General features: G+C 42.3%; 2 protein-coding genes, 1 long non-coding RNA gene and 4 other non-coding genes across 7 annotated transcripts; 3 read left to right on the top strand and 4 right to left on the bottom strand.

The window, feature by feature from the left end:
* Window positions 1–892: 892 nt before the first annotated feature.
* LOC121952862 (heat shock protein beta-11-like) lies at window positions 893–1915 on the bottom strand. Its single transcript, XM_042499718.2, has one exon. The coding sequence runs from the start codon at window positions 1843–1845 to the stop codon at window positions 1216–1218; it is 630 nt and encodes a 209-aa protein (XP_042355652.1). The 5' UTR covers window positions 1846–1915; the 3' UTR covers window positions 893–1215.
* A 1563-nt stretch (window positions 1916–3478) lies between these two features.
* Window positions 3479–3551, top strand: trnaa-agc (transfer RNA alanine (anticodon AGC)). The gene has a single exon. It is a non-coding gene; the product is annotated as a tRNA-Ala (tRNA).
* A 1912-nt stretch (window positions 3552–5463) lies between these two features.
* On the bottom strand, window positions 5464–9125 carry LOC121953031 (early growth response protein 1-like). Its single transcript, XM_042499953.2, has 2 exons — window positions 8553–9125; window positions 5464–7401 (listed from the first exon to the last, which is right to left on the bottom strand). Exons 1-2 carry the CDS (start codon window positions 8764–8766, stop codon window positions 6257–6259), a joined length of 1359 nt encoding a protein of 452 aa, XP_042355887.2. The 5' UTR covers window positions 8767–9125; the 3' UTR covers window positions 5464–6256.
* A 1433-nt stretch (window positions 9126–10558) lies between these two features.
* Window positions 10559–10631, bottom strand: trnav-aac (transfer RNA valine (anticodon AAC)). Its single transcript has one exon. It is a non-coding gene; the product is annotated as a tRNA-Val (tRNA).
* An 803-nt stretch (window positions 10632–11434) lies between these two features.
* trnav-cac (transfer RNA valine (anticodon CAC)) lies at window positions 11435–11507 on the top strand. The gene has a single exon. It is a non-coding gene; the product is annotated as a tRNA-Val (tRNA).
* A 332-nt stretch (window positions 11508–11839) lies between these two features.
* On the top strand, window positions 11840–11911 carry trnad-guc (transfer RNA aspartic acid (anticodon GUC)). Its single transcript has one exon. It is a non-coding gene; the product is annotated as a tRNA-Asp (tRNA).
* Window positions 11912–12954: 1043 nt separating this feature from the next.
* Window positions 12955–19574, bottom strand: LOC121952223 (uncharacterized). The gene is made up of 4 exons (XR_015778954.1): window positions 19290–19574; window positions 14616–18548; window positions 14383–14518; window positions 12955–14077 (listed from the first exon to the last, which is right to left on the bottom strand). It is a non-coding gene; the product is annotated as an uncharacterized LOC121952223 (long non-coding RNA).
* Between the last annotated feature and the right edge of the window lie 271 nt (window positions 19575–19845).

Genomic DNA, 19845 nt, shown 5'->3' with positions numbered 1-19845 from the left:
ATCACTCCCATCAATCACAGAAACAAATTCATTTACAGTTTTAGAAAAATAATCGCGCCGAAAGGTCACGATTAAAGGAGCATGCTGCTGTTTGCGGTAAAAAGTCGACTTTAAAATGTGGCGTTTGATCACATGGCGTAATGTCACAGAGGGAGCGTACTGTCGGCTGCAGACCTCAATTTTAATTTCACTGCCAGAAGACGTCCATAACTTTAATGTTAATTTGGCAGTAAATACAAAGTGAGAAATTACTTTTATGAGTCGCAATAAAATTAAAATAATAATCATAATAATAATAATGATAGCTGCAATTTTAAGACTGAAAACCAAAATGAGGAAGGAATTGTCAATTTCATGAGAAAAAAAGTCTTACATTTATAAAAAGGTTAAAATAAAATGAAAATAAATCTCAAATTTATTATGATGAAATTAATATATAAGAATAAGGTTATTTTATTTTTATTTTATTAAAAAAATCAACAATAAAAGTCCCAGTTTAATGAGAAAAATAGTGATGCAAGAGTGTAGCTGCAATTTTACTTTCAAAAAAGTATTTTTTTTTTTTTATCAATTTTGAGTCACTTTTGTAAAAAAAAAGTCAAAGTTAAATAATTGTAACTGCAAATTTAAGAGTGAAAACCAAAATGAGAAATGAATGTAATCAGTCAATCAATAACTGATTTAATGAGAGAAAAAAGTAAAAGTCTTAACTTTAAGACAGTTAATATAAATTAAAGTAAATCTCAGGTTCATTATGAGAAAAGTAATAACATGAGAATAAAGTGACATTTTTGTCCTGTTATGATTTGGAGCTTAAATAGATTTTTAAATGAATAAAAATCTATTCATGAAACAATTTTCTTCTTTTTTTCCAGAATTATGAGATCAGTGATAAAAATTTCCAGTTTTATTAAAATGTGAGAGAGTACTACTACGAATCAACATTTCTGCAGAAGATCACACATCGATAATAAAGAGATAATTATAATAATGTTAGATGTCATTATGCTAATAATTACACAAACAACACAGGACAAATGTGAGAATATTTTTCGCATGGTGACATAATTTGATGTAATTCAGAGAAAACAATTCGTGACGGGGATAAATAAAACATGAAACTATAAAGTTTGTTGTATATCAAAGTGCAGGTGAGGAGCGGCGGCTTCCTGTTCCCTCGATCCGGATCAGAGACGTTCGCACGATGTGTCCAGTTCAGTTTTTGTCCGCAGGGCTGCTCTCCGAGGAGGAGGAGGTGCTGGAGGAGGAGGTGATGGCCGGCGCCGCGGTGACGCTGATGGGGACGACCCTCTCCTTCCCATCGTGCACCGCTTTCTCCCGGGGCGCCTGGATCTGCAGCCGGCCGCCCACCAGTGAGCAGGTGACGGTCTCGGGGTCGACGCCGTCCGGCAGCTCAAACTCCTGCCTGAACTCCTGACACCTGTAGGAGTACGAGCCCTTCTCGTCCTCCTGCTTCTTCTCCGTGCGGCCGCTGACCCGCAGCTTCCTGCCCACCTGTTTGACGGACAGCTCCTCCGGGGAGAACTCCTTGGTGTCGAGGCTGAGGGCGAAGCCGGCGCCGTCCCTCCCCAGCTCCTGGAAGGCGATGGGCTTGAAGGCGCCGGTGGCGGACGAGGTTTGGTCGATCTCCTCGAAGATCCTCTGGTGCAGCCGCTCCATGTACTCCATGCTCTGCCTCATCTCCTGCAGGTGGCGGATCATCTCCTGCTCCATGTGGAAGAAGAGCGGACGCGTCTCGGGCCACAGGCTGCGGACGGGCCAGTGCAGGTCCAGGAAAGGCCTCATAGCGACGGGGGACGGCTGGAAGACGCTGGGACACAACATCTCGAAGACGGTGGCGCTTTCAGATCAGCAGCTTCAGGCTGGAGTCTGTCTGTCCGTCTGTCCCACGTCCTGCTCTTTATATACACACACACACACACACACACACACACACACACACACACAGGAATGCTGCTGGAACTTTCCGGGGTGTGTGTGTGAGTGTGTGTGTGTGTGTGTGTGTGTGTGTGTGTGCGCTCACAGGCTAAATGCAGCTCAGCTGGTATTCCTGCAGTCTGCTGCCACATGCCGACACATCGCCGCTTTGTTCTATTTCTGCTGCCGTTTCTGTCATGGTCTTTATAAAGCAGGTGAGCACACACACACACACACTCTCTCACACACACACACACACACACACACACACACACCCCGTGAGTCACTCTACAGGAATTAAACCTCATAAAATGTGTTTTTCATCTTTATGTTTTAATCTCAAACCTTATTTTTCTCACTGAAGGACTTAAAGCAGGACCTGGTCTGACAGAACGAAGTCTTTCCTTCACAGATGTAGTGAAACGTGTCGTATGGCCTCCTGTCAGGATCAGTCAGAGGTGTCAGGGACATAAGTCATCAGAATGGACGAGTTCCTGAATAAATGTTGTCAAATTTGACGTTTGTCATTCTGACAGCTGCCATCAGTCACTGTGTCAGCTACAAATGTAAGATTTTAATTTTTTTTTTAAAGATTTTAATTCATCTCTAGAATGTTTGGACGTTTCCAGGATACGATTGTAGGATGTTTCTTGGATTTCAAGACATTTCTAGTATTTGAGGACATCAGTGTCTTATCTGTGTCCTCTGTCGGGGGTGTGGGGGATCCTCCTCTGGCTCTTTTTTTGATCAACAAGCTCTATTTTGATGCTGTTTTATTCACTCTGACACCTTATGGAGACTAAAAGGACAAAAATAATTCAGTGTCACTCACTTTTTTATTACTGTGAATTAAAAAAAGTTTGGGGGGCTCCCCGGCACCCTGTCAGGGCCCAGATTTGGCCTGCGGGTCGTAGGTTGAGTATCACTGTCATAGTGCATAGGTGCGCATGTCTTGAACCGGCCTCGATGAGATGACCAGACAGTTGAGTTGTTCCTCGTATCACCATGGTAACAGGTTTTGTCTTTAAGGATCAAACACGGTGTGACATTAGAGGACGTTCCTCCTCCGGTTACCGTTTACAGACGCGTGACGTCAGCAGTGTGTTCGGTTAACAGTCAGTGTCCCGGTTTGTCTCAGTAAAAACTCACCCACGTCTATTTTTATTTATTCAACGTTGTTGTTGTTGTTGTTGTTGTTGTTGTTGTTGTTGTTGTTGTTGTTGTTGTTGTTTAGCATTCCATTTTTGTTACTAAACGTTCTAATTCTTCATTCAACGTTCTAACGTCGTTGTTCAGCGTTCTGTTGTTATCACAGTTAAACGTTCTGTTCTATTTAATGTTCTAATGTTTGCTTTCATGTTTTTCCGGTGAAACCTCCGCTCCTCCCGCCTCCCTGGACTTCAGCCAATCACATGTCAGCAAACGACAGCTGTCACGATATATATATATACACACATATATATATATATATACACACACACACACACACACACATAACTTTATAACTTTAAGTGGAGCAGAGAGCGCCGTTAGTGTGACCGGGGGATTAGCTCAAATGGTAGAGCGCTCGCTTAGCATGCGAGAGGTAGCGGGATCGATGCCCGCATCCTCCAGATGCTTTTTTTTTTTTTTTAACACCGCCGTCTTCATTTGGAAATAACGGCTTGATTTGGTTGTTCGAGCGCGTGAGAAACATTTTCCCGCCGGTTTTCGGTGACTATCCGACGTTTTATTGCAGATTTAAGTAAATTTATTGTCATTGGCGACGTTTACTTGTTAATTCATAAAAAAACATTATTTCAAATTATTTATTGCTGATCAGCGCGATACATGAAATAATATTATGTCTAGAAACTTAAAATAAACTACAAATTGATTCATACAACCTAATGCAGCCTGCAGTATTAGCAACAGATCTTTTTGACAAGTTTAGAGAATTAAAAAAAAACACCACATATGTATAAATAAACAGAAAAAAAGTAGAATCTGACGAAAATGATAGGTCTATTATTTATTTTTATTTATTTATTGACATTAATTTATTGTCATTTGCACAGAAATTATGAAGAAACACTTGTTGGCAATGAACGTCTAAAATCTCAGACTCCCTTCATGCTTATTAAATATGTACGCTTACAAAACGAAAAACAAAACATAAAATCTAAATTAAGATAATCTAAAAGTCTATTTGTGGTAGAAACACTGATGTAAACAGAATATTTTCATTACATTCATATTTGTCATCCAGCAGGTGGCGATGTCGCTGCTGTTTCATTGTTTCTACTGAAGTTTCTCTTCATTTTTTTGATGCATCTTAGAAAAAAAGGTGACGAAAAAATTGAAACTGTTTCCAAAACAGAAACAAAATTAAAAAATCTCTTCACATGCTGGTGCCCAAAATAATACTGCAACAAAACGCTGCTCCAAACATGTGACCGCCGACATTTAAGCACTTTCAATAAATGATTGTATGATTGGACTGATTATTTATTTATTTATTTATTATTGATTTTGTAAAATAGATAAATAAAATAATAAAAATAAATACTAAACAAATAACTATCAAAATAAAACACTATAAAAAACAATCAAAATAAATCAAATCAACAACGTCATGGTTGTTTAACAAACAACTAAATACTTCAGTAAATCCTTTGTGTGTGTGTGTGTGTGTGTGTGTGTGTGTGTGTGTGTGTGTGTGTGTGTTCTTCTTCTTTCTCACTTTCTTTGTCTTTTTCATTTCTGTCGTGACCTCTTTTCATCTCTGCTTTGTCTCTGAATCAAATCTCAAATCTTTTATACTTTTAAAGACTTTTTTATGTGCTTTTAAATGCAAACATTTTTGTACTCTCACACACACACACACACACACAGACACAGACACAGACACACACTCCAGTCCGACCTGTCCATCTAGTTGTTTCGTCACAGCTCGGTTCACTTCAACACACACACGCACACACACACACACACACACACACACACACACTCACACACACACAGTCCGGGCGTCCCGCCAGCAGAGGGGCTGTCTGCCAGCAGGAAGTTCCTTATTTGAGCATCAGGACGTCCGCTGCAGCAACAGGAAACACCATATTTGGGCTGAAGCTGTGAGAACGCCCCCCCCACACACACACACACAGTATGTCATTACTGTCAGCAGTAAATCCTGTGTGTGTGTGTGTGTGTGTGTGTTCTTTAACTTGTAATTCGACCTAAAAACTATTTTTATGGCTGTTATTGTGATTTGTCGACGTGTCGCTGAAGTTGTAAATTCGGCTTCAGCTGCGTCACACGCTCCTCAATCCGTTTAAAACCGTAGACGTAAAACTCATTTTTTTCTTTTCTCATTTTTCTCATTTTAGCCAAAAAGTTCAGAGTGAAAGATGAAACAAAATCCTCACTCAATGTCGTCTTACTCGCTTGTTTTGGAGCTTTCAGCTGCAATACATGGTCTTCTTCATGTGAATAAATAAACTTCTCAGCTGATGAGAGCGGTAGAAACGAGTTTAAAAACAGCAAAAGTAAGGAGGATTTTCACTTTTTATTCTCTTTGCTTCAAAGAGGAAACTGTATCAAAGTAAACAAACCTACTCAGCAGGTAAACAACACGTTCACGTATGAACACAACACGGAAACATGACTCACGTTCAGCAGATTTACATTCAGTCTCTAAAATCGTCCGTTTTCTCAGTGAGGTTTGGTGAGTCTGTGAGTCCTTTCACAATAAACCTCTGAAACTGAAGGAAACTGGTGTGATTTATTTTGAAAAGGCAAATGAGCAACTCAGAAAGAAATGTCCTGCAAAATGCAAATTAAAAAAAAGTTTTCAGTGATAAGAAAAATTAAAAATAAGTTGGGGGGGTTAAGATGATATTATAAAAAAAATAAAAAATAATAAAAACGGACAAATGTCCAGAAAATGTAATTCATAAATTTAATCATAGAATTCAGAGTTATTCTACAAAATAAATTTTTATTATCATTATTTTTATTTTGTGGCTCTTTATAAAGGTAATTTTTGTGTCTTTTGTGTTTTTGTTTTCTTTTTTATGCTTATTTTCAGGTTTTTTTCTGTAAATTTATGCAACATTTTTTCATGAAGTTGCTCTTTGCCTTCTTCCTCTGTTCGGGTTTCAAAGGGTTAAAGTTCGCGTCCGGACGCCATCAGTGACCACGGAGGCTGAGGAGGCTCAAAATGTTTCGTAGACCTCCTCCGCAGATCTGCTGACCTCTGACCTCTCGTACAGTCTGACGTGACGTTAAAGTTTCAGTCTGGGGTCAAAGGTCCCTGCGGGACAGGAGGACTTCCTGTCCGTCAGCAGTTGTTGGCGCTGGGGGGGGAGGGGAGCTCTGAGTGAGGACTCGCCATGGGGGAGGAGCAGCAGGAGGAGTAGAGGAGGGGAGGGGAGGAGGCGAAGCAGGAGGAAGAGGGGAGGAGCGCGGCGGTGGGGGAGGAGCTGTACACGGGGGAGGAGTAGGAGGAGCCAGGGGAGGAGGTGGGCGGCGTGTTAATGGCGCTGGCAGCGGAGGAGGCGCAGCTCCTGTCAGCTCTGCGCTCCCGCTGACGCTGGTGGATCTTGGCGTGTCTCTTGCGCTCGTCACTGCGGGCGAACTTGCGTCCGCACTCGGCGCAGGCGAACGGCTTCTCGCCGGTGTGCGTGCGGATGTGCGTGGTCAGGTGGTCGCTGCGGCTGAAGCTGCGCATGCAGATGCGGCACTGAAACGGCTTCTGGCCCGTGTGCACGCGCACGTGGCGCGTTAGCTCATCGGAGCGGGAGAAGCGGCGCTCGCAGCCGTCGGCGGGGCAGGCGTACGGACGCTCGTGCGGCGTCTTGCACTGACGGCCGGCGGGGGACTTCCTAATCCGGCCAAGTTTGGTGAGCTGAGCCTGGTGGGCGGGGCTGGAGGCGGGGCCCTGCGGCTGCGTCTGGGTCTGCGAGGAGAAGGACTTGATGGTGGAGAGCGGTGTGAGCGGTGGCGGAATCAGGTCCGGCTTCTGGTCTGGGATCAGGCCCAGCTCGCCGTCCTGTGGCAACGGCAACAGGTAGTCCGGGAGCATTGGCACCACCCGGGGGGGCGGCTGCAGGCCGAGCCTGGCGGCGGTGGCGGCGTAGGCAGGAGGCGGGCCCTGCGGCTGGGAATCAGCGGCGGGGAGGAGGAGGTCGGAGGTGGTGGCGGAGGTGTAGGTCGGCGTGGCGGAGAACACTGAGGTGACGTCACAGCTGAGGCTCGATGATGATATCACTGATGATGTCACAGACGATGCAGAGAAGGGGAGGCTGCACGCTGGGGGGGGCGGAGCCCCGACGCTGACCAGCCCACTGAACAGACTGAGGAGAGGCTCCGCCCAAAGACCAGCGCTGGAGGTGGGCTCGAAGCTGAAGCGGCCGCTGTAGGCGAGCGGAGGGAGGCGGGGCGTCAGGGGGGGGGGCGTCTGGAAGTCGAGGTCCGACAGCGAATCTGAAACACAGAAGAAGAAACGCCGCTCAGAGATTTGTAAAACGTGTTTTCACGTTCAAGAAAACGTTTTTCTTTTCTTTAGTGTTTGTTTTCTTTTTCTATTTGGAGGATTTTTAAAGAAAATCTTCAAAGTTTTTCTTTAAATTATTTTTTTTTAATTTCACGTTTAAAAACATGTTTTTTTTTTAAAAAAAAGTCATGCCTTCAAAATGCCTGCAGGTTTTCTTTTTAAAAATCGCCAAAATTATTTTCCCCGATGGTGCTTCAACTAACCATGTTTTATCATACAAGTTTATGACAAAAAATTCCAGGACTTTTCCAAAACTTTTTCAAGGCAAGTTTTAAATGCAAACTTTTCCAGGTTTTTCGTGACTGTAAGAACTTTGACGTTCAGACTCAACTTTAGAGAAACAAACATTCATCTGGTCTCAGATCAGTCTCCTCTCAGAGGATCCACAGAATTACTCATTAAAAACGTTGAATGTTTTTAAACGATAATAACTGCTGTCTGAGGTTTTGTTGCATTTTGTATTTTTTATTTACAATCATTCCGTAAATAACAACAACATTTAAACAGATTTTAACGCCTCATTCATTAAAGTGAATCATTTCTGCATATTTCACTTGACCTGCATGAGACACGTTTTAGGGGTTTGATGTATATTTAACCCTATAAAAACCTGGAGCGACATCAGTTTTCTTGTGTAGCTTTCAGACGACGTTCACAAGTATTTAACCCTTTGTGAGCAAATTGATGCGATTTTTTCCCAAAACGTGAAATAAAAGGCAATAAGTAGCTTGTTAAGGAAATTTCCACAATTGCAAGAAATAATATTTTAAAAAATATTTTTTCAAAGCTAGGGAAATAGTTTTTTTTTTAAATATCACGATTACATATTTAAAATTTTGTGACAGAATTATTATTTAAATTATTTTATTATTAATTATCTAAATTTTAAGCATGTTTAAAAAAATATTTCCTTGATTTATTTGTAGTTTGTAGTAACTTATTACTTGCTAATTTTGGGGTAATTTCTTTTTTGCTCATTGCATGTTTTTCAAAGTGTAAAGAGATTTTATTCATACTTTTCTCTTCTAAACATAATGCGAAACAGTCCCCTCCTGCACCTCCACCACCTCCCGCTGCTCACCTCCGTACTCCCCGGGCTCCGCGCTCAGCAGCCCGGCTCCCTCCGCAGCGGATGCGGCCAGCAGCGACCCTCCGGCCGCGGCGTTCTGCAGCAGCAGCCGCAGCTCCTCCAGCTTGGAGAATCCGTCCAGCGGGGAGGGAGGCGGCGGGAGGCCGGACAGGGGCTCCGAGATCTGCAGGGCGGACAGGAGCAGCTCCGCTTTGGTGGCTGCCATCTCTCTAGAGAAGCAGGAGGAGCAGGAGGAGGAGGAGGAGGAGGGGGAGGAGGACGTGGGCGGCTCCGGAGGCTCCGCAGCACCGGGCTGCTCCGGCGGGGGGACCGGGCTGCTCTCCGCTGCTGAGCCCAGCGGAGAGGCGCTCTGCCCGGGCTGACTCTGCGGCTGGGGGCGGTTCTGCTCGGAGGAAGCCAACCTGGAGGCTCGTGAGCTCCGGGTCCCGCGCGCACAAGATGATTTTAGGGTTGTTTGTGTAGGAAGTGCTGCGTCATCAGCAGAGTAAACAACAACAACAACAACAGTTAGTCGTCACGTGCTGTTGAACTTGGGTCTGTCACTTTCCTCAGTGAGGATTCCCGCCTTTATAAAGACTCCTGCGTGACGTACATTCCCAAATATGGCGGGGAGGAAGCCCATATTTGGTCCGAGCGGTGAGCGTGCAGACCGGGCTGCGCGCGTACGCTCCGATGGCCCGCGTGCTCTTTGTGCTGCGGTTTTTGGAGCGTGAAGGATCAAGAGGATCCAGACTTCAGTCCGGGTCACCGGCTGCCGTCTGTCCGCCGGACCGCGGCCCGTCAGCGGTCACCGGGAGCCCCGCCAGCCGCCATGGCCGGAAACCCCGGAGACACGTCACAGCGCGGGCCATTTTTTTTTGGAGCTACGTCACATGGAGACCATCCAGCCGCGTCATCGCTTCCTTGATCCTTATTTGGGTGTGTTCCTGTCAGAGAGCGGAGCATGGAGGAGGCGCGAGCTCCTGCAGCCAAAAACACACCGGAGCAAAAACATGAAGCTGCTTCACAATTTATACTGCAAATACTGCAAATATCTGAAGTACAAATATACAAATACTCCTATAAACATATCATATATATAGTACACGAAATATGCCACATACTTTCACATCTGAATTATGTGAAATACACCAGATAAATGCATGATTAAATAACTAAAAATAAATAAATAAATAAATCAAAAAACAGAAGTGAACAGAAGAAAAAGAGAAAAATCGCTGGATGACAGAGCGCATGCGCGTGGTGGAGGGGTGTGTTTAAACATTTTTAAAGCTTGATTTTGAAAAGCATATTTTTGAGTGATAGGAGTGTGTGTGATATTAAAGCGGGCCTTTTAATGATCAAAAAAGAAGAATGAAAAGCAGATAAAATGCTTTGAGTGTTACTAAATATTCAAGAATCCTCCAAATCTGAAATGATCAATGATCAGTCCTCACACACCTGAACACATCCCGAGTGTGTGTGCGTGTGTGTACTTTGGTGAAGATGTGTGTGTTTGGGTCGGTCGGAGCGCACGTGGATTATTCTGCAGCTGACTGTTGAACTTTCTGTGGAGGACACCGTCTCACCGAGTCCCCGGTTTAACGGGAAGTGGAGAAACTGTAAACGCACTGAGACATGGCGGCTCTGCAGCCGGTGAGTGTTTGAGACTTTTTAACTTCCGGCTGCTGCCGAGCTCAAGTTGTACTCCAGAGCGAAAACAAACAAAACAAATGACGACGTCACGGGACAACTACGAGTTTCCGTAGAGTAGTGGTTATCAAAAAACAATTTTTTTTTGCATATATATATATATATATATATATATATATATATATATATATATATATATATAATTACCAATTATTTCGATAAATACTGGATTAAAAAAAGGTTTTTATGTCTTCATTATCAGAACAAACATGGTTATACTTCAGGTCCTTCCTTTCTTGTCTGCGTAATATTTGTTTTCCATTTCTGCCAAATACTGCTTAAAATGTATACATCAAAATATTACCTGTTTCCGCCCGGTCTCGAACCGGGGACCTTTCGCGTGTTAGGCGAACGTGATAACCACTACACTACGGAAACCTACACACGTCGTACTGTCCGCGTGCACCAATTGGTTTTATTCAGGAGGTCTGGACAAAGTTTGGCAAAAATGAACATGTTTCACCCGCCAATCAGCAGGTAGTACATCCAAATTTCATAATACGGGGTTACAACGTGTTGTAATTGTTTAATGATTAAATATCCTACTAACCTTTTTGTTTCATACCTTACCAAACAGGACGACAGAGCGCATGCGCGTGGTGCGCTCGTCACTGTCAGTCCTCACACACCTGAACACATCCCCAGTGTGTGTGCGTGTGTGTATTTTAGTGAAAATGTGTGTGTTCGGGCCGGTCGGAGCGCACGTGGATTATTCTGCAGCTGACTGCTGAACTTTCTGTGGAGGACACCGTCTCACCGAGTCCCCGGTTTAACGGGAAGTGGATAAACTGTAAACGCACCGAGACATGGCGGCTCTGCAGCCGGTGAGTGTTTGACACTTTTGCCTTTGTATTTTCCGGCTGCTGCCAAACTCAAGTTTACCTCAGAGCGAGAGCAGCTGATTCGCTCCAGCGAAGTTTGCTTGTCAAATATGTTTCAGTAAGAAATCGTGGCGGAAACAGTGTTTTCGGTATATTGTTACAGCTGTGTGTCTGTGGGAGGAAGAAAAAACACATAAACAAGACCTTACGTTGTTTTCAGTTTAAATGAAACCAGGTTTTTATGTTCAAATATGTCTGTAACGGTGTCAAAATAATGTCTCAAACCGGGGCCCTCTCGCGTGTGAGGCGAAGCACGAAGCCTGTCAAGTCAAAGTCACATCCGGTAAGAGTCGGGTAGCAGTTTCCGTAGTGTAGTGGTTATCACGTTCGCCTCACACGCGAAAGGTCCCCGGTTCGAAACCGGGCGGAAACATGTTTTTTGCCAGTGAATCGTAAATGGTTTTATTTATTTATTTATTTTTTCTGCTTTTAGTTCGAAATATTTAATTCAATAATTTTCGGATAGGTTTTTCTGTTACCTAATATGTGATATATGCAACAGCGCCAAGAGCCAATTGACTTAAATGCTCTGGTTAAAAAGGATAATGACTGCAGGACAGCTCGATTTGAAGCTCTTTCAGTTTGTAATTTGCAGTATGCATTTTTTAGTTTTCAGTTTTCAGTTTATGGGGCATTACTTGCCAAGGAGTTGATTCACCTGTGTAATGCTTGAAACGGGTACTGCGACGGTGATTAGAGTAGCACTCCTCGTTAGTATAGTGGTAAGTATCCCCGCCTGTCACGCGGGAGACCGGGGTTCGATTCCCCGACGGGGAGAGATTGTTTTGATTAGTTTAAGCTTTTAATGACTTAGTTTTTATTTTAAGAATGACGGTGAATGAGTATGGAGGACGAAAAACAACTTTAATAAGTAATAAATAAATAATAATAAATCATTGCCCTGTTTGAAATGCGCCATACAAATAAAGCTGCCTTGGCTTGCCTAAATAAATATAAATAAACACAAGAATAAAGACAAAAACAAGAAAAAAAAGACAAAAGGATAAATAAATAAATTTTCCCATTGAAAAAGTAATTTTTGTCTGGGACGTTAGACTCATTAAACCCACTTGTCGCCCTTTACAGCTTTACAGAGTTGCACTTGAACTTGTAGATTTATCTGTTTAACCAGTGCGATGCTTATTTCCTGGTGTGCCTACAAAAATATGTCATCCCTTCACGGCGTGCGTGTGCGAAAGGGTCTGCCATTTTTGACAGCAAGCTACGGCTGTGCCTCTTGGACAAACCACGAGGTACCAACGCGATTTTAATCCAGTTCAGTAAATAAATACAATTGTTAAGATTACATCTGCAGTTACTTTGCAGATTTAAATAATTGAAAGAAAATATAAATTTGATTTGGTGCTTGCACCTTTGTACATTTAGGACGATTGTTTACGAAAACAGTGGTGCGTGCTCAACGAACGCGTCCCGAATGTGATGTTCATGTCATCATGGTGTTCATTAAATGCAACTGGCTGTAAGGAGATCATGTGAGAAGTGATGAGGGGCCAGGAAATTAGTTAAATGAGACGTATAAACTGAACTGATCTTATTGTAAGTGTAGAATTATCGTATATTACGGAAATTTTGGGATTACTTATTATACATCGAACAGAAGGCAAAAATGAATGTACAAATAGTGAGCACAAAAGGCAGATACTGTATGATTCTGATGACATTCATTAGCCTCAGCTGGACTTATGGTTACTGCTAATTAGCTCATATTAGGGTGCAAACATGGTGAACATCATATTATCATATCATATTCACATTTTTATCAAACATTTCTCATACAAAGAGACAGAATGATGACAGGGTTTCTTGTTTTTCAAAGATAAATTTGAATTTTATTTCTTATTATTAGGACAATAGATACCAGCAGGGCTTGAAATTAACACTTATGAATGTGGGTACAAACTCTCTCAGTTTACTCCAATTGGGGACAGTTTACTGAGAAACATCTCATTGCGTGGATTTAACTGTAGTGGATTTAAGCCACTGTCATCTATATTGTCTCTAATTTTTAACTGTCAATTCTAGTAAAATTTAAAACTTTAGAATTTAGAGTGGTTGATCATTTTAGAAATTAGAAGCCATTTTATCTGGTGATCCATAAAGTTAATTTTCAAGCCCAAACATTAGGATGAAAAGAACAAAACAGTGCAGGAACTAATGCATTTAGGCAATACACTGAAGCACGCTAAATCACAGCACATAACTCAGGTTACTTATATAATAAAATGTTTTCTTTATGCATATATAACACTTAATTATAATGGTAGTTTTTATTACAGCAATAATATTGAGTGCAATAATAATAGTGATAATAATAATAGATAATTCATTGTCTTTAACCACATATCTTTGTCTGGTTTGTTGCTGATTATTTGGCTGCTTGTCCATGTTTTTTAGAGAAATAAAGAAAACATAATCAACACCATATCCCAGTTCCATACAGTGTAGTCACGCTTGAGTATTTATTTTGCATTTATTAAACAACAGACTGCCAATTCCAAATTTGAAACCTTAAGTGAGTCAAGAAATTGATCAAAGGTAGATGACTTGTTAATGCTACTATTAAGATCTACTTGTACTTGTAGTGTATGTAGTATTTAAAGTATTTGTTAAGTGTGTGCTCTGGAGCACCACAGTTAGATTTAATTTTGGCTTTGTGTTGCTCCTCTTTTCTGTTGAGTGTTGCATTGTGAGAGAACCCTATCCAGATAGAACATGAAAGTTATGGAATTTTTTTTTATCCTGCCACCAGTTGTCTACCATTAAGATATATTAGAAAATAAAAACCATGCCGTATGTTTATATCTGTGCCTAACCCCTCAGACACATTGGTAACCAACAGACAGGTATTTTTTGGCGAGTTGACAGGGGACTCCTGCCAGTGCAGAAGATGCTTTGATTTCACATCCAGACTTCTTGTTACACCTAGAAGAAAAGGACGATATGAGAAAAACTTGTCGTCAATCTGATACATTTATATTGTTATTTATTTATTTTTTTTAAATTATTTTTTTGGCATTTTAGCCTTTATTAGATAGGACAGATCAACAGTGTGAAAGGGGGAGAGAGAACGGGGATGACACGCAGCAAAGGGCCTAGAGCGGGAGTTGACCCTGAGGCCGCTGTGGCAAGGACACTGCCTCCATTCATGGGGTGCCCGCCCCATCCACCTAGCCACCAATACCCCATATATTGTTATTTTTAACCTATATATCTACACAAAGTCTTACCTTTGGGCCATGATATTGGTGATGTTTTCGGTGCAGGTCAAGCTTTGTTTTTTATCCCTCCGCTGTTTTCTTGCACAAACCGCTTTACTTGGACGACCGTAGATGGCATACCGCACCTGGACCATTGTCCCCTTTGCTACAGAGAGAGATAGAGTGAAGTGATGAGAAACAATTACACACTCATGTATTCTTTGGCACATGATCTACAGCGTGTGTAGGAACCAGTAACTTACGACATTTTAGCTCCCCGCTCTCTCCCTCAGGAATCACCAGTGACTTGCAGCAAGAATTTCCTTTGCAGCAACACTTGCCATTGCCAGAGTGTGTGCCAGGCTGTTGTTGTCTTCCGTGACCTTTAGATCTGTTGATATGTGAGGATTTGCTGGGACCTTTACGCATGCCAGAAATTTTAGAACGTTTGGACTTTTTAGAACCTTTGGCTTTTTTAGGAGCTCTGTGCTTTTTAGAAGGTTTGCGCTTTTTAGAAGGTTTGCGCTTTTTAGAAGGTTTGCGCTTTTTAGAAGGTTTGCGCTTTTTAGAACTTTTGTGCTTTTTAGAAGCTTTTCGCTTTTTAGAATTTTGGGGATTCTTAGAAGATTTTTGTGTTTTAGGAGTTTTGGGAACTTTGGAACCTTTAGGCATGCTGGGTGTTTTAGGACTTATGGACTTTTTATTCCATGGCACATGACCTGCAGTGTGTGTAGGAACTACTGACTTGCGACATTTTAGCTTCCGACTCTGTCCCTGAGAGATCACCAGTAACTTGCAGCAACATTTCCCTTTCTTAGCACAACGTTTGCCTTTACGACAACATCTAACTTTGTCAATGCTAAACTGTGTGCCAGGCCTGGTGCATTTTCTGTACCCTCTACGTGTGAGGGTAAATGAATTTCTGCCGTGACCTCTATTCCTGTCAAGCTTTTTAGGACCTTTGGGTGTTTCAGGACCTATAGGCATGTGAGGTATTGCAGGACCTTTGGGCTCTTTAAGCCATGGCACAAGACCTGCAGTGTTTGAAGGAACAAGTAATTTCCTACACTTCAACAGCCTGCTCTGTCCATCATGGATCACCACTGACTTGCAGCAAAATTTCCTTTTGCAGCAGCGTTTCCCTTTCCAAACACATCGTTTACCTTTGCAACGACTTGAAGGTCTGCAATGAGATTTGCCAATCACAGAGTAGGTGACATAGCATAAGCCAGGCCATGTACGTCTTCGCTGACCTCTGCGTCTGTATGGACAAATGCGGGAACCATCATACGTGCAACGCCATTTATGGCCTCTATGCTTTCCTGGAATTCTATAACAATAATAATACATGCCAGGCATTTTAGGGCCATCAGTCATGCCAGGAATTTGAAGAGCATCACCAAAGCCAGGAAGTTGAAGACCATCAGGCATGTTGGGAATTTTATATCTGTAAAAATACATGCCAGGCTTTATAAAACCGTCAGGTAAAGCTGGAATTTTAAGACCTTCCGGCTTGCCAGGAACTTTAATATCAGGCTTGTCAGGAATTTGAAGACCATCAGGCACGTCAGGCATTTTATGACTGTAAGAATACATGCCAGGTGGTATAAGATCATCAGGAATGTCAGGAATTGTAAGATCATCAGGCATGCCAGGAATCTGAGGACTGTCACGCTTGCCAGGAACTTTCAGACCATCAGGAATGCCAGAAATTTTATAACTGTAATAATAGATGCCAGGTTTTATAAGATCATCGGGTATGTCAGGAATTTTTGCATCATCAGGCATGCCAGGAATCTTACCATCAGGCTTGCCAGGAATTTTAAGACCGTCATGCATGCCAGGAATTTTATGACAGTAATAATAAATGCCAGGCCTTATAAGATCATTAGGTATGTTAGGAATTTTAAGACCATCGGGCATGCCATGAATCTTTTCACTGTAATAAGTAACACCAGGCACTATAAGACTATCATCCAAGCCAGGGATGTTTAGACTACCAGGCTTGTCAGGGAATTGATAACCAAAGTAATGCACATCAGGCGTTTTAGGACCTTCAAGAATGGCAGAAGTCTTAGGACCATCATGCATGGCAGGTGTTTCAGTATCATCAGGCATGCCAGGCATTTTAGGACCATCAGTCATGCCAGGAATTTGAAGAGCATCACCAAAGCCAGGAAGTTGAAGACCATCAGGCATGTTGGGAATTTTATATCTGTAAAAATACATGCCAGGCTTTATAAAACCGTCAGGTAAAGCTGGAATTTTAAGACCTTCCGGCTTGCCAGGAATTTTAATATCAGGCTTGTCAGGAATTTGAAGACCATCAGGCACGTCAGGCATTTTATGACTGTAAGAATACATGCCAGGCGGTATAAGATCATCAGGAATGTCAGGAATTGTAAGATCATCAGGCATGCCAGGAATCTGAGGACTGTCACGCTTGCCAGGAACTTTCAGACCATCAGGCATGCCAGAAATTTTATAACTGTAATAATAGATGCCAGGTTTTATAAGATCATCGGGTATGTCAGGAATTTTTGCATCATCAGGCATGCCAGGAATCTTACCATCAGGCTTGCCAGGAATTTTAAGACCATCATGCATGCCAGGAATTTTATGATAGTAATAATAAATGCCAGGCCTTATAAGATCATTAGGTATGTTAGGAATTTTAAGACCATCGGGCCTGCCAGGAATCTTTTCACTGTAATAAGTAACACCAGGCACTATAAGACTATCATCCAAGCCAGGGATGTTTAGACTACCAGGCTTGTCAGGGAATTGATGTCCAAAGTAATGCACATCAGGCATTTTAGGACCATCAGTCATGCCAGGAATTTGAAGAGCATCACCAAAGCCAGGAAGTTGAAGACCATCAGGCATGTTGGGAATTTTATATCTGTAAAAATACATGCCAGGCTTTATAAAACCGTCAGGTAAAGCTGGAATTTTAAGACCTTCCGGCTTGCCAGGAACTTTAATATCAGGCTTGTCAGGAATTTGAAGACCATCAGGCACGTCAGGCATTTTATGACTGTAAGAATACATGCCAGGCGGTATAAGATCATCAGGGATGTCAGGAATTGTAAGATCATCAGGCATGCCAGGAATCTGAGGACTGTCACGCTTGCCAGGAACTTTCAGACCATCAGGCATGCCAGAAATTTTATAACTGTAATAATAGATGCCAGGTTTTATAAGATCATCGGGTATGTCAGGAATTTTTGCATCATCAGGCATGCCAGGAATCTTACCATCAGGCTTGCCAGGAATTTTAAGACCATCATGCATGCCAGGAATTTTATGATAGTAATAATAAATGCCAGGCCTTATGACATCATTAGGTATGTTAGGAATTTTAAGACCATCGGGCATGCCAGGAATCTTTTCACTGTAATAAGTAACACCAGGCACTATAAGACTATCATCCAAGCCAGGGATGTTTAGACTACCAGGCTTGTCAGGGAATTGATGTCCAAAGTAATGCACATCAGGCATTTTAGGACCATCAGTCATGCCAGGAATTTGAAGAGCATCACCAAAGCCAGGAAGTTGAAGACCATCAGGCATGTTGGGAATTTTATATCTGTAAAAATACATGCCAGGCTTTATAAAACCGTCAGGTAAAGCTGGAATTTTAAGACCTTCCGGCTTGCCAGGAACTTTAATATCAGGCTTGTCAGGAATTTGAAGACCATCAGGCACGTCAGGCATTTTATGACTGTAAGAATACATGCCAGGCGGTATAAGATCATCAGGAATGTCAGGAATTGTAAGATCATCAGGCATGCCAGGAATCTGAGGACTGTCACGCTTGCCAGGAACTTTCAGACCATCAGGCATGCCAGAAATTTTATAACTGTAATAATAGATGCCAGGTTTTATAAGATCATCGGGTATGTCAGGAATTTTTGCATCATCAGGCATGCCAGGAATCTTACCATCAGGCTTGCCAGGAATTTTAAGACCATCATGCATGCCAGGAATTTTATGACAGTAATAATAAATGCCAGGCCTTATAAGATCATTAGGTATGTTAGGAATTTTAAGACCATCGGGCATGCCAGGAATCTTTTCACTGTAATAAGTAACACCAGGCACTATAAGACTATCATCCAAGCCAGGGATGTTTAGACTACCAGGCTTGTCAGGGAATTGATGTCCAAAGTAATGCACATCAGGTGTTTTAGGGCCTTCATGCATGGCAGATGTCTTAGGACCATCATGCATGACAGGTGTTTCAGGATCATCAGACATGCCAGGAATTTGAAGAGCATCACCAAAGCCAGGAAGTTGAAGACCATCAGGCATGTTGGGAATTTTATATCTGTAAAAATACATGCCAGGCTTTATAAAACCGTCAGGTAAAGCTGGAATTTTAAGACCTTCCGGCTTGCCAGGAACTTTAATATCAGGCTTGTCAGGAATTTGAAGACCATCAGGCACGTCAGGCATTTTATGACTGTAAGAATACATGCCAGGCGGTATAAGATCATCAGGGATGTCAGGAATTGTAAGATCATCAGGCATGCCAGGAATCTGAGGACTGTCACGCTTGCCAGGAACTTTCAGACCATCAGGCATGCCAGAAATTTTATAACTGTAATAATAGATGCCAGGTTTTATAAGATCATCGGGTAAGTCACGAATTATCACATCATCAGGCATGCCAGGAATCTTACCATCAGGCTTGCCAGGAATTTTAAGACCATCATGCATGCCAGGAATTTTATGACAGTAATAATAAATGCCAGGCCTTATAAGATCATTAGGTATGTTAGGAATTTTAAGACCATCAGACATGCAGGGAATCTTTTAACTGTAAAAAGTAACACCAGGCACTATAAGACTATCATCCAAGCCAGGGATGTTTAGACTACCAGGCTTGTCAGGGAATTGATGTCCAAAGTAATGCACATCAGGCATTTTAGGACCATCAGTCATGCCAGGAAGTTGAAGAGCATCACCAAAGCCAGGAAGTTGAAGACCATCAGGCATGTTGGGAATTTTATATCTGTAAAAATACATGCCAGGCTTTATAAAACCGTCAGGTAAAGCTGGAATTTTAAGACCTTCCGGCTTGCCAGGAACTTTAATATCAGGCTTGTCAGGAATTTGAAGACCATCACGCACGTCAGGCATTTTATGACTGTAAGAATACATGCCAGGTGGTATAAGATCATCAGGAATGTCAGGAATTGTAAGATCATCAGGCATGCCAGGAATCTGAGGACTGTCACGCTTGCCAGGAACTTTCAGACCATCAGGCATGCCAGAAATTTTATAACTGTAATAATAGATGCCAGGTGTTGTAAGCTCTTCGGGTAAGTCAGGAATTTTGCATCATCAGGCATGCCAGGAATCTTACCATCAGGCTTGCCAGGAATTTTAAGACCATCATGCATGCCAGGAATTTTATGACAGTAATAATAAATGCCAGGCCTTATAAGATCATTAGGTATGTTAGGAATTTTAAGACCATCGGGCATG

Source organism: Plectropomus leopardus, chromosome 15 (assembly GCF_026936395.1).
Source record: "Plectropomus leopardus strain MGB_pleo_1.0 chromosome 15, ASM2693639v1, whole genome shotgun sequence".
Classification (NCBI taxonomy): domain Eukaryota; kingdom Metazoa; phylum Chordata; class Actinopteri; order Perciformes; family Serranidae; genus Plectropomus; species Plectropomus leopardus.
This window is presented reverse-complemented; position numbering and strand designations above follow the sequence as displayed.